Source organism: Myotis myotis, unplaced genomic scaffold (genome assembly GCF_014108235.1).
Source record: "Myotis myotis isolate mMyoMyo1 unplaced genomic scaffold, mMyoMyo1.p scaffold_m19_p_8, whole genome shotgun sequence".
Lineage (NCBI taxonomy): Eukaryota > Metazoa > Chordata > Mammalia > Chiroptera > Vespertilionidae > Myotis > Myotis myotis.
Window position 1 is genome coordinate 28,012,549 of NW_023416390.1, and position 14,339 is coordinate 28,026,887.

Below are 14,339 nucleotides of genomic sequence, written 5' to 3' on the forward strand. Positions count from 1 at the left end.
ATATTCTCCAAGTTCCTCCTCAGAGATCTTCATTTTTAATGATGACTTCAGGTCCCTTTTTGATCTAAATTTTGTAGACTTTTGCATTTTAGTTTCAATTTACTTTTCTTAAGGTTCACCAAAGACTCTATAATAAAACGAGGATTGAATGAGGCAAGGGCAGCTAAAAATCTTAGAAAACAGTAAAGGAGATTAAAACCATGTAGTGAAACAACATCTTTTAGTAGATTTGAAGAAGCCACATACTGTTTTTTGAAAAATTTTGTTGAGGAATACAAATTAGAAATCAGAGTAGATTATTTCATTATTTGGAAGTGTTTTGTCGGTCCAAACATGATCCATTGTGTTGTTAGACTGTGTTACATGAGCAATTTTATTCCTCCTAGTCACTTTTAGAATCTTGTTCTCATATTCCTCATTTGCAGATTATATATCCTAATTCTACTTTTCCCGATGTACAGATGCTGAGCGAAGGCAGGGTAGTATATCCATCAGTGAGGGAGTACTAGGGATGATGTATTCCCATGTTCTCCTAGATTTCCATTTCATAATCCTAGCCCTTGGTTTTATTTCTTTCTCTAAGCCTCAGTTCTTTATCTGTAAAATGGGGCCAATAATAGTACCCATTTCATGGGCTTGTTGGGAGGATTAAAAAGTTAACACAAGGAAAGTCCAGAAATCGGTGATGGGCTTATTGGAAGAGCTACCAACATTTTAGTACCCATGAGTTGTCCTCTGTGAGTACAAGAAGAATGGCTGATAAAGCCCAAGCCAGTGAGCATGTCAAAGTCCTTCAGAACCATCTCCTTGGATGTATTTGCTGACAACTTACTGAATAAAGTATCTATGGATTTAAAAACCACTTTAATAGAGAAAGTAAATGAATACTTAAAAGTAGCATTTCTCAGTTTTAAAATCTAAGATACTTGGATTTCTACTCACATTTTGTTTAATATCTGTATCAGGCATTATATGGAACACTCACAATAATATTTTTATTGTCTCCCACACATGAGGAATAGAGCTGTATCTACTATATGGGTATAGGTTTTGGAAATTAACTCAATGATCTGAACACTGGGTTGATATTTCTTCAGTGTGGTAACATTTGAATCCTCAAGTTTTCCATCCCACCTGGAGCTGAAATAGTGCACAACAGAATTCTCCTCAAGACAGAGATCTGTTAATTCCATATGCCTCTGTCATCTTTAGATATCTGAGTCAAGATTCTTTTGCTTACAATGGAAAGAAACCCCATTTAAACCTATTTAATCAAAGAAAAGGATCACTATTGGCTTATATCATTAAAATTTTCAGTGGTGCATTTCAGGGTTCCAAAGACTTCTCATGTGGGATTCAGGGACTCAAACAATGTCATCAGGATTCTGTCTCTATATCCTGGCTCTATTTTTTTTTTCCTGTGTTGACTTCATATTAGTCATCTATTGCTATGTGACAAATTATATCAAATGTCATGTCTTAAAACTACACATACGTATGATCTCATGGTATTTGTGGGTCAGGAGGTTGGGCACAGTTGACCTGGGTCTCTGTCTTCAGGCTTTCTCAACAAAGATTACAACAGAAGTGTTAGGCAGCACTGAGGTTTCATCTGAAAGCTTGCCTGGGGAAGGACATGCTGCCAAGCTTCTGTGGTTTTGAAAGAACTCAGTTCTTGGTGGGTTATTTGACTGAGAGCCTTGCTGTCAGCTGTCAGGCCTCTTGAATCTCTCCATATATTAGCTCACAGTTTAGCAGCTTCCTTCATCAGAGCCAGTGAGGAAGAGTTCACTAGCAAGGCAGAAATTATAGTTTTATGAAACATAATTGTGGAAGTGGCATGCTATATTCTAGTGGTTAGAAGTAAATCACAGGTTCTGACCAGGCTCAGGGAGAAAGGATTAGGAAGAGCATGAATACCAGGGATCAGGGGTAATCAGGGCCCCTCTTAGAATCTGTCCACTACAGCTTCATTCTCAGGAACATTTTTTACACCTGGTGACAGAGTGGACTAGTATCTCCTATCTTGCATCATCCCAAGGAGAGCAAGTCTAGAGAAAATTGAGTTATTTCTGCAGCATCCTTATATGTATCTGTACCCTATCAGTTGGGATTCTTGGTTGAAAATAGTAGAAGTGAACTCTGGCAAGCTTAAACACAAAGGATTTACTGGAAGGGTATCGGGTTGCTTTAAAAATTGCTGAGAATACTGAAGTAGTACTGGGCTGGAAAACCTGTGAGAGCTGGACGCACATTTGTTACCACTGCCTCTTAGGGCTCCCATCTCTAGAACCTAAAGATTAAATACACGGTGTACCCCATTGGCCAAGTGCAGGTCCTGTGCCTGTGCCCCAGCTGCCATTGGGCCTCTATTGGCATTGGGATTGTTTCTTTGAAGGTGACAGTGCTGAAATGAGTCCATATGGGTCTCGTGGCTTCGGTAGGGTTACTTTTGTTCACAGATGTTCAGCCTAGCAGGTTGCATTGCATGAACAGATTCTGCTCTATTGGGCAGTTTTCAGAACTGTGTAGCTGGTGGTTCTGTGCCCTTGTTTAACATGAACTGTGCCTTCCAGGCATATCAACAAAGCTGCTGCAGAAGCAGCATGTGATGTCAGTGCAGGCCCAGGTCTGAGTCATACCATAGGTGGGGCATTCATAGTCAGAAGTTTGATTCAGACCAGATTTAACCACAAGTAGAACTTAATTTTTCTGAAACTACAGGCTAACTTTATGATCCAGATTTGTTTCCCAGTCTTTGTGTTGGATCTGGGGATTCAGGGATTACCCTAACTCTTTACTATTCTCATCTTTGGCCATGTGTATATGACTTTCTTGGATATGATACACACTAGCTGAAGTATCAGGTTTTTATAGGTCCAAAGAACTTGTAAATCTTTTGAAGTAAGTTCATGTATTTCCTTGCATGAGTTTTCAAAGCTATACTTACTCTCTTGCAGCATTACAGTAGAATATATTAAGACCAATTTACCAAGAAGGGAAACAGATGTCCCTTCTGTTGGGTAATTTGTAGGGTGAAGAGTGTTGCCTACACTCAAAAATGTTTTTTCTTATTGGCCTACTATGGCAACTAAAATCTCACCATTAGATTTGAACTTTGGCTTAAGATCAATCAACACATTAAAATTTATTGGGGAATTAAAAGCAAACAGAAAAATAACCAACCAAACAAAACAATGCCAGGGTCTGTCTCATCCCAGAACAATATTTGCAGAATTTCTAGGAGTAGAGTCCAAGGAACTGTAATTTTAAAAACTTCTTTACAAGATTCTAATCACAGCCAGCATGGAGAACCAGTGGGTCAAGACTACAGTCTGGCAAAGGGCAGCCAGTTCATTAATGTTATTATGGGTACAGGGCAAGTTTAGAATTCATTTGCATAGTTCACAATTGAGACTGTTCCCTGCTGTCCTTTCTTCCTTGTGTATCCTTATAATGAGCTCCCATTCATCAAGGTCACCTAAGCCAGGCTTAAGTGACTGCAACCTCAGAGAGCCCCGTTATCTGGGGATTTTTCCGGTATGATATTGCTTCTGTAAATTTCTTTAAAGGCTAAGCATAGGAACATCTATTTGCTTCATAGCACCAGCGCTTGTTAAAATCAGGCTATAAACAATCCAACTTCTCTTTCATTTTACATTTACTTTTTGGAGGTGATATGCAAATAGTCATTCATGTGGTATCCAGAAATATTTTCGTCTATAGTAATAGCAGATGGCGGAGCGTTCTTCACGTGCCAAGTTGCATTTATTCTACCACAGTGCAATGTGGAAGTGATCACGGCTTCTTTCAAATATTCCAACTCCCCATGTGCATCTCAGTTGTGGTGGGAAGTTTTCTTGCATATCAGTTCAAGATGTTGTAGATTTACTTGGAATTTGTGGAATTTGTGCATAGTGTAGTCACATGAGAAATACTTTTAAAAGAAATATTCTTGAGGCCTAATGATTAAAGGTCATCAATTCAACAAACATTCACTGTGGTTTCTCCACTGGGATAAGTGGCTTGGTCCCCAGGAAGGACTTTGGAAAATGGCAGGGTTGTTTTTAGTTATAATGATTAATGATAGTGGGGAGGGGGGGAGGGTGCTACTGGCATTTGGTGAGCAGGGGACAGTGGTACCAGCTGTCCTACAGTGTGCAAGACAGTCCCTATACCAAGAATGGTCCTACACATACACCCTCCCCACACCCCCCAGTCTGTTGAAAGGACATTTATGTAGGCGAAAGTGCTGTTTATGATTATCCGAGCCTAAAACCTAGTTGTGTTTTTCATATGCACACAAAGATTTTCTGTTTTTGGCATGGATTTAATTTACAGTGACTTTTCCAGGAAAATGGTAAATTGATCTGTAAATGCAACTTAAGGGAGAATTTTACTTTGCTTTATTTGGAGTCAAAAGTTACTTACCCTCCATAAAATCATGTTGCCGGTGGAGCCCTGCAGATGGTGTTTGAGTCACGCAAAGCCCATCTCTGTCCTCCTGCATTTGTTATTCTCACCTTCATGCAGATTACATACATAGCAGCAGGCGGAGGGCCACATCACAGCCTTCTGCTGGTGCTGTGCCTGAGCATTTATAATTCATAGTACTTTCTTATGTTACTCCTACAATGTTGAGCTGAGATTGTACATGTGGATGCGTCTGTGTTTTTAAAAGTATGTGTGTAGGTGTCTTATTTATTCCATTTCAAGAAGGTAGAGAAAGCATTACAAGATATTTGGGTTTAAGGAGGCCTTGGGATGATAGGGTTGAGGCCACTAGATTAAGCAGTGGGGTGATAGCAGACAAATCAGCAAATGAGGATGGAGCCGAATGTGAGGAACACAAGATACCACAGGAGCCAAGGAGCAGCCCCGCTCGTCTGCAGGGCAAGCAGGGCCCAGGGTGATCAGGAGGGCTGTTTGGCTAGGGCTTAGCGGGTGATGTGGAGAGCAGAGGGCTTGGTGCATACAAAGTCATGAAGGGAGGACGCATGGCTTTTGTGGATGGCTCAAACTTGGGGTGGCATAGCGCTGGGGGCTGGCAGTAGAGAGAAGGTTAAAGAGGCAGGCAGAGGGGCGTGATGGGTATAACAAGCCTGGCTTGTGTTTTATTCTGGAAACACTGGCGAGTTACCCAAAGGCATATGGATTGGTATCAGGCTTGCTTGTTAGAGCACAGGCTTGTTTGTCCCAGTGTTGACCAGAGCAGGGCAAGGTTGACCAAGCCAGAAAGAAGCCTGGCTAAGGTGTTGGAAGTGATGAGAGCTGGTGAAGCTCACATCGATTCCGAAGGTCGGACCCAGCATTCAGTCCTGGACAGTCTAAGTCCAGTACCTGTGCTCACAACCACTTTCCTAGATAGTCCCAAGAGCTGGGGTGGGAGCCGGGTGGTGCAGAGCAGGTGAGAGTCATGGCAAGTGGAATTCAGTCAATAGTGAATATGGAAGGTATGGGAAAGGGAACTCCAGGATGTGTCTAGTTGTGTGAAGTGTCTGATGAAGAAAAGAACACAGGCCTCACCCACAGTGTTGTGCTGAGTCTTTAACATCTGTGCCCCCATTAAGCATATGTGTGGGGAGATTCTTGTTCATTTGTGTATCATTCACTTACCTGTGTTTTCATTTAATTTGGCACAACCTTTCATCTTGTTTTGAAGGAGATTTGAATAACACAGATTCTAAAGAAACTTGGTAAATACCACAGAACTAGCGATTATGATTTTCATCTGAGTGCTATTTAAAAACACGTGCACGTGCCACATAAGGGAAAGTGTTCTTAACAATTTACCCAACAACGGAAATACTTAGATTTCTCCACCACATTGGTGAGAGAAAGTCTGTTCTTACATGAGAGCCTTTCTCAGTTGCTGTTCTGATAGAAGAAATAATATAATGAAATGCCTTAAACACTATTACAAGAAGTTTGAAAAATAGAAGGGGGAATGTTACCCCCCTCATATTATCTGTTACTGTGTTTATGTATTTCTTTTAAATCTTGTTTTTCAATATATATATTTGTGTGTGTATAATGTGTTCTACATTATAGGTAGACAGATAGACCATTTTAGTTAAAGTGTATACAAATATTCTAGGAGTCAAGTGAAATATGGGAGGCATATTTTGAACCATTCTTCCTCTGAGTTTCCAAGTTGGTATCCAGCTACCTACTGACTACTCTATCAGATATCTCTAGTTGTGTTGCAGGCCTCTCAAAGTGAATACACCAAAACTGATCTCTTGAATCCTCTTCCCACCAAGTAGGTGGTTCCGTCATCCCTACCGTTGCATGAGTCAGAAGCCTGCTTCTCCCTTTCCCTCCTCCACAATGAATCCATCAGCAAGTCCTTTTATCTCTGCCAACAAAATAGACACCAAGCCACTCTCACCACCTCTGTTACCACCACCGTCTTCTAAGCTGCCATCAGTCTTCACCTGGACTTCATGGAATTGAGAGCCAAGGATGAGGCATCACCTTTGATCTAGCCAGTTCTTTTGTAAAGGGGCTTCTACCTTTGCAGTATCCTTGTTTTTGTCTAGATTGTGTTTGTCTGGGACTTAAGTAAATGTCAGTGGTTAGCTCCCAGCCCAATGCCTGAGGTTGGTGCCATGTTCAGTAAATCAACATGGATAGTAGAGGTTGCATTGCCAATGTAGCTACCTTTGGGCAAATATAATATTGGTAAAGAGAAAGGACATATAGACCAAATCTCTCCAAATTGCCTTTGCCAAAGACACGTGCTACCATGGTGGTTGAAGAAAGCATCAAGGGTAGAAAACAGTTTAAGAGCAGTTTATCTAGGGAAGAAGCAATCCTATCGAGATCTTCCCCAATGGCATTAATGTTCATTGACCTGAAAAGTTCTCACCACCTCTTGGTGCTGTAACGTCCAAGACCCAGAACTCCTGATCAGCTCAATCCCCCGCTGGTAGTAACTGCTTTTACAGGAGGAAATGGTGAAATGTACAATACAGTAGGCCACATCTAGCTGACTGTGTCTTACCTCACCTGTTCTCTTCCCTTGTCCAACACTGTGTCTCCATCAAGTTGCATCCTTAATGAGGTCATTCAGTACACACTGGGAGATTATGTCTTAGGGTAATACATTTCCTGCTCCCTGAGCTATGCCTGAGAGGGCAGCCTCTTCAACTGTGGAAAGAATTTGCCATTTAACAGAGGAGGACCTTTATAGCCTGTCACAGCTTTCAGTCATAGCTTTAGCTTTTGATCCTTTAACAGTAGCATGGGAACATTTTGCATAATCACTTAGCTCAGCCTTACAAATTGCCTCTCAGAGGAGTGAGGATCACTTTATGCTGGCATAATAGGAAAGAACACTGTGTGTTAGTGTTAATATCTGCATACAATTTGCATAACTGAAACCCACACTATCTTTTTTTTTCCAGCTTTGAGATATAATCGACATACCTTAATCTTAGTTTTGTTCCCAAATTACCCTTTCCCCATCACTATCCTTTAGAAGTAGTGTATAGCAACGTTGATTAGATTTTAACTTTCCTTTTTTCTTTTTTTTCTTTTTTTTGCCATAAACACATAGTGAACCCCTCTCTGTGTCAGAAAGTGTGTGACTGCTACATAGCTAGAGAGACACGAGTAATGGCTTTCCATAGTTTTTCAGAAGTGTAGAAGGACATGAGACCTCAGATAGAAAAAGCACAGCAAATGTCAAGGAGGGGAAATGAAATGAACCGACAACTGGAATGATTGTTGTGTAATGACAGTATATCCAAAATAAAGAGAACATCTTAAAAGCTGAGAGAAAAGACAAATAAATTGCCTACAGAAGAAAGACTGGTTGGCATTTCTCAGCAGCACCAGTAAAGCCTGTACTTATTATCAAAATAGGAAACAGAAATAAAGACCTTTTTGGACATACAAAGACCAGCAGAGTTTTCTACCCTTAGCCTCTAACTGAAAGAATGACTGAAAGTGGGATTCTAGCAAAAAGGGAAGTGAACTCAGAAGTAGGTTACACCATTCCAGAGCAATGGCACAACAAAGAAACTGGACATGTTAATAAACTTAAATAATCTAAATAAATGACTGCCTCTGTGTTCGGATTTGAGTACAAATGGAATGTTTTTCCAATTGAGTATATAACTACTTAGACTTGGTGCTTAATGTGAAATTCTTCTGTCTGGAATGATTATTTTCACTTCAGGGTATTTAACCAGAGGTCCATGGATAGAATTCAAGCCATCTGTGAACTTAAAATTATTTTGTGTCTGGGAAGTTTTTCTGCAGACAGTATTCATAGCTTTCATCGGCATTTAAAGAGGCTCAGAACCTGAATAAGTTTAAGAACTACTAGGGTGTCCTGGCCAGTTTGCTCAGTGGTTAGAGCATCATCCCACAGACCAATGGGTCTGGGTTCAATTCCTGGTCAAGGGCCACGTGTGCAGGAGGCAACCGATTGATGTGTCTCTCTCACATTGATGTTTTTTTCTCTCTCTTTCCCCTCTCCCTCCCTTGCACTCTCTCTAAAAATCAATGAAAAAAAATATCCTTGGGTGAGGATTAACTAAAAAAAGAACTACTGGATTAAGTATTGTCCTCTAATAAATGAAATTATATCAATAGTCACTCTGAAGTTGAGATTTGATTACCTAAATTTGAATAGTGGATATGTCCTATATTTGTGGAACTATTGAGGCCCTGGATAAATTACTTCTCATTGTGGTTTGTCTGTGCAGTGCACAATCTGTGTGGCTATACAAAGTGGTGATGTATCTGGCCCTTATTCTTGTATCTCACCATCACAGTCAGTATTTGATTATAGCTGTTATGATTTTCTAGAGGGAGTTACTATTGAGCTATCAAAAGAAATAAAGCTCTTCTATGTGACCGATTTTAGGGATAATAATAGGTCTGGTGCTATTGTTTTGTTGAGCACATGTTTTGTGTCATACATTGTTTAAGGGGAGGGGAGTAGTTCAATTATTACCTCTCCCAGTGAAATTTGATATTAATGCAACTATGGAGACCATGTGCAACTTGGGATTTTGTAACACAATTATAATGTATGTTAGATATGTGCCTTCTGTGTGTAATTTTAATTCCATTCCTCCACCCGTTCAGTAGTTATTTATTGTTATTGTCAGGCTATTTACTGCGTCAAGTGTGGTCACGAATATAAAGTTGAATATGGTGGTACTGTCCCTGAGGAATTACTCTGACTTAGGATAGAGGCTGGCAGGATGTAACCAAATCTTCAGTCTTGGCCCAGGACCTAGTAAGGTCTAAAGCAGCCGTGGGCAAACTACGGCCCGCGGGCCGGATCCAGCCCGTTTGAAATGAATAAAACTATTGAAAAAAAAGACCGTACCCTTTTACGTAATGATGTTTACTTTGAATTTATATTAGTTCACACAAACACTCCATTCATGCTTTTGTTCCGGCCCTCCAGTCCAGTTTAAGAACCCATTGTGGCCCTCGAGTCAAAAAGTTTGCCCACCCCTGGTCTAAAGGAAGCTGTTTCTAAGAGGAGGGTTTTCCCTGCCTGTCCCTTAAGGTGTCATCCTCCAGGCAGAACCTAGAACAGAGTTTAGCCCACATCTTCAGGAAGGCTGCTGTGAACACACAGGTTTCCTCAGACATCTCAAACATCAAAATGTCTGTTTTGCATGTATACTTATGATCATAAGAACACAATCTGTTTCTAAAGCTGTTACATTTGAAGGTAGATCCCAGCCACTGATTAGAGGACGCAGATGGCTTCTTCCCCAGGGCCTCCTTGTACCTCCACAGCGCGGCCAGAGGCAAGGATGAAGTGCCCTGATCCCAGTGCTGCTGGGAGAAGATAGTCCCCAGTCCCATTTCCATCTTCTCTCTGCAGGTCCATTTCCTCTCCTAGGACAAGGGTAAAAGGTATCTCGTAGAGGGCAAAGGGAGCTCCTTTGTCAAGTGGTTACCAGTGGCATGGACAAAGTTAATATACTTCTTGAAGTTAGCATATGCTTCCTTTTTTCATTGGTGGGATCCTCACCCTTTTTTGTGTAATATCAAGATATTCTCAGTTTTGATTGAATAAGATCATATTCTCTTCATACTATTATTTTTTTAAAAAAAGAATACTTTTTACTAGTATAGAGCTAAAAATGTTATCAGTTGAGAGCTTTCCACATCCCCACCTGTTGCCAGTGGAAGTGGGCTTCTTGCAATGTCACAAGAAAGGGAATTTTCTGAGGCTCACAGGGAGAATGAGTGACATTTATTTGCATGGAAGTAAACCCCTGAGTTTCCAAGGTTTCCTCTTCCTCTGTCCCTCCATGGGAGAAGTCCAGCTGTGTCTTCAGCAGAGCTAGGATTAAAGCCAATGCCCAGAGTTTCCTTCTGTGCTGGAGCACAGTCCAGTCCTGTATCAGGTTAGCTTAGTTTGTGTTCCCAGCTATAGTCCATTGCATGGGGGTCATCATGGTCTGGGTCATGTGACTTCTAGGGCCACGTGGCTATGGAGGAAACACAGGCGAATGCATGGAAGCAGGAGCGAAGCCAGAGAGCCAAGAGAGAGAGAATTCCTTTGTCTGTGGATTATGTATTCCCAAATTTCACCGGCTTGCATTGGCTCCACCCCTCTAGCCAATGATCTTTGTTTCCAGGTTAGACTGACAGGCACCTTCCCCATGTCACCCCGACTTTACCGTGCATTCGTCCATCTTCCCGTTGTTGTACCCCTTCCCCCAGTGATCTGCAGGAAGCAGATCTGGGCAAAGTTGCAGCTTCCTGGTGAAGCTGCCCAGATGGCCCTGCTTATAATGTCTGGCCTCCCTTTTGTTTTTCTATTATTAATAACTAGCTAATTACAATGGTAACAGCATGAAATACGGACAGCTAGAGTTTTGAGAAGGGACTTTTGTGACAAATGCTGAATATTGGAGGATAATGCAATATGGTCTCTGGCCTGTCAGCTTCCCTTTCCAAATTATTCACGATTATATTAGAACAATTAGGTTACAGCTAAAACTTCTACAAACCCATGTAGAGAGATGAAGAATTCACTGAACTGTATTGTACTCTAAATTGTAAATGAAATTCAAGATTGATTGTTTGATAGGTTGGGGTTTTAAAATGAAATTTTCTTCCATGTTATTTTTAGAGCTATTTGATTCACCATAAAGATTGGTTTAGAAAGTTTCAAAAATATTGATGTTATTTTATTCTTTTCAGTTAAATTGAGGTTACTATTTTAAAAATTGATTCTGGCCTTTTTTTTTTTCCTTGTATCCCTCAAACTACCACTTTCTTTGCCATTCCTAGAACTAGTTGGAGTGTATTATTTAGCCTAAAAGTAGAATAAAATAAGCTCTATTTTATTTTTTGGAAAAGCTAAAGAGAAGCACAATTTATGCTCTTCTTTGGAAATGGAAAACCAAGTGTCTGATCTTGTATTTTTATTATCAGATTACACATCCTAGGAGGTAGGTACCTATATTTGATGAAAATAATAGCTCTCCTGAAGGAATGCTTGTGTGTGTAGTGTGTGTACACGTGTGTGTGTGCGTGTGCGCACATGTACACGTGTGCTCATGTCTTTCAGTGTGTGTGTGGCATATGCAGGGGTTGGGCAATGGCGTGATTGAATTGGCTAATGGGGACGAGCTCCAGTGCAATACTGTCTACAGAAGGCTTCCTTTCCTCTTTTCTCTGCCTGTTCTTCTCCCTGGGAGCCCACAAGTCTTTCACCAGCCCTGAGACAATGGAAAGTTCTTGTTGCTGCCTTGCCTGTACCCCAGGGCCCCTTTCTTCTGTCAGTTGCTGCTGTGGTAGGTGCCATGTGGTTTTGATTCTAGGTCTTGTGTGTGAACCTCAGCCTCGTCACTGCCATGGCTCAGCGAGCCCTCTAAGTTGCAGATCTAGTGTTTTTAACTTGCCTACTGGTGGTCTTGATGAAACCATCTTGGGACTCTCAAGCCATTCATTCAACACATACTGGAGTGTCTGTCCTGTGTCAAGCACTGTCCTAGGTGTGTGTGATAGGTGTGTGAAAATCACAAAAATCACGCTGCTCCTGGAGGTTACATTGGCTCCTTGATAACTTGCAGGTACCCCTCTTGTGGAGTGAGGGGCCATTTCCCCAAACCAGGGAAATGTATTCACCTACTTGACCTTTTTTGGTTGTTGGGTTTCTTTTACCTCCCAGTTTAGCATACAGATGAATCAGCCTGTCCTCAGGGGGTTTGTAAGAGAGAGACAGACAGGAAAGCATGTAAACCCCTTCGCTCCCCAGAAGGCTGGGCCTGTTCTATAGGAAGGAAGGCAGTGGGAGGAAAGAGCCAGTCTCCAGCTGGGGCCTGGGTTATGACGGGGGTACTGTTTGGCTTAGCCTTGTGGTCCCTGGTCAGCGCTTGGAGGGTCTAGGTGTGGGTGGAGGGATGGATTTAATGGACAGTGAAGGTGGAAGAACCCTTCCACCTAGGATGGGCAAGGCCCAGTGTTGGAGGGCTGTGACTGCAGGCTGCAGAAAAGTCTGAGTTTCACCAAGAGGCATGGGCATGACTTGCCCTCTGTTTCAGAAGGGCCACTGATGGCGGTGTGTGGGATGCGGAACGAGCAAGAGCTGGAGGCAGGGAGATCTGCTGGCCAGTTCTCTTTCATTTATTCTTCTATTTGTTCACACATAGTTACCTGGGGCTTGCCTTGACTTCATAAGTATAAATGATTGTCAGTGTTAGATGCTTAGGAAGAGCAGAGCCAATTTAATGCACTTACTCATCTTTCAAGCTTAAAGTTTACATTTATGTGTCTTCGCTGAGCAACATATGAAGATGACAGAGGGAGGCGACTTTGGGGTGGGCGTGTGAACATCTCCATCTCATCCATCGAGTGTCTCTTGCTCTCAGCTTCACTGGTTAGTGATGTATAAAAACACAGCTCTCTGCAAACACAGGTAGATACCGCCTGAACCATGACTGCATGATTTAAGAGTTAATTCAGAGAAAACTGTTGTCATTTACATTTTGTGATAAGAACCTCAGAGAAAAACTGGAAGAAGTCTAGTGGGTTGTCTTGACAAAATGCTTCCACTGCCCTGAAGGAGCCAGCCCACTTCTCTTGGTCAGGGAGGGAGATTGAATTTTAAACATGCGGTGGTTGTTATTCATGCACTCCCCACTCCCTTTAAGGTAGGAAATGTTCTTTGGACTGAGTGCCGTGCTGCTCAGCATAAAAGACGTGGTGTGGAACAAAGCCTGACTAATTGACATGCTCTGGGCTAGCGAGAAGGTGGGCTGCCTGTAATCAGGGGCAGAGCGCACACTCATAGAGGGTCTCCTTCTCCCCTAGGACCTCCTTCGCCGGGCACCTGGCCGGGATCCTCGTTGGACTCATGTACATTCACGGGCCTCTGAAGAAAATCATGGAAACATGTGCAGGTACAGAGCAAACGTCTTCGGCATGACACGTTGGAAGGTCATCTTAGTTTTAATAGGGTCAGAAGCAGCCCCAAGTTACCCTGTGGGTCTGCTTAGGAATTCCCAATAGTCTCTTCTTAAAACAAGAAGTATAGGAGCTGGTACAGCTCCTCACATGGCTCCAGAGAGGCTGCAAACCCTAATTCTCAACCTAATGCTTCCTGTGGACAGAGAGTGGTTTATATGTATACCCTCAATGTTAATGTTACTCACAGAAAACCACGGTGTTCTTGAAAATGTAGGGAATGAATGTAGGTTTAAAATGATGCATTATTCTACAATATTCCATGATTTCATATATGTGCAAGGCAAAGTTGACAAAGAAAAATCTGTACTGAAGTACAAAGAATTCAGAGTGACCACTAGGTCCTTGGAGAGAGAGAGACATATTCATGCAGGGCCAAACCAGAGCTGTTATTCCTTAAAGCGTGGCTCCTGCTTTAACAATTATTTTTTTCTTTTTGTTTCCTTCAAATTGATGCTCAATGAAAAAACTTCATTTTATTTAGAAATATATGAATTCTTTTAGGCCTCAATTTAAAATCTACATTGGTTATGACTTCTAAGGACACTATTTTGCAAACACTTCTTTAAAGGCCTTATGAGTTCCAATATTTCATCTTTTATTCATGGGAAATCTTCGGAGACTATTTTACCTTTTCTTGAACTGCAAATAATTTGTTTTCACAGTTTGTGGCGATGGCTGGTGTTCTTGAGAATCATATAATATTCATGGTATTAGAGAGCTTTCTGGGCCTCGCACTGTTGCCTCTGTTAGCAGGTTGTGTTCGCTCTGGATGATTTTACAGGCTGTATTGCATCTAAGCAGATGCATCTAAGCATTTTCCTATATTTGCTCATGACCGTGTTTCCAGTGTATGTGCTTGGAGGAGACAGTGGGAGCTT

General features: G+C 41.7%; 1 protein-coding gene across 6 annotated transcripts in view; it reads left to right on the forward strand.

Moving 5' to 3' along the window:
• RHBDD1 (rhomboid domain containing 1) overlaps positions 1 to 14,339 on the forward strand; it is a 101,333-nt gene that overhangs the window by 39,786 nt on the left and 47,208 nt on the right. For all 6 annotated transcript variants that reach the window (XM_036319799.1, XM_036319798.1, XM_036319800.1 and 3 more), the window contains one exon: positions 13,306 to 13,394. In XM_036319799.1, the coding sequence (XP_036175692.1) occupies positions 13,306 to 13,394 (89 nt within the window). The remainder of the gene's footprint in view (positions 1 to 13,305; positions 13,395 to 14,339) is intronic.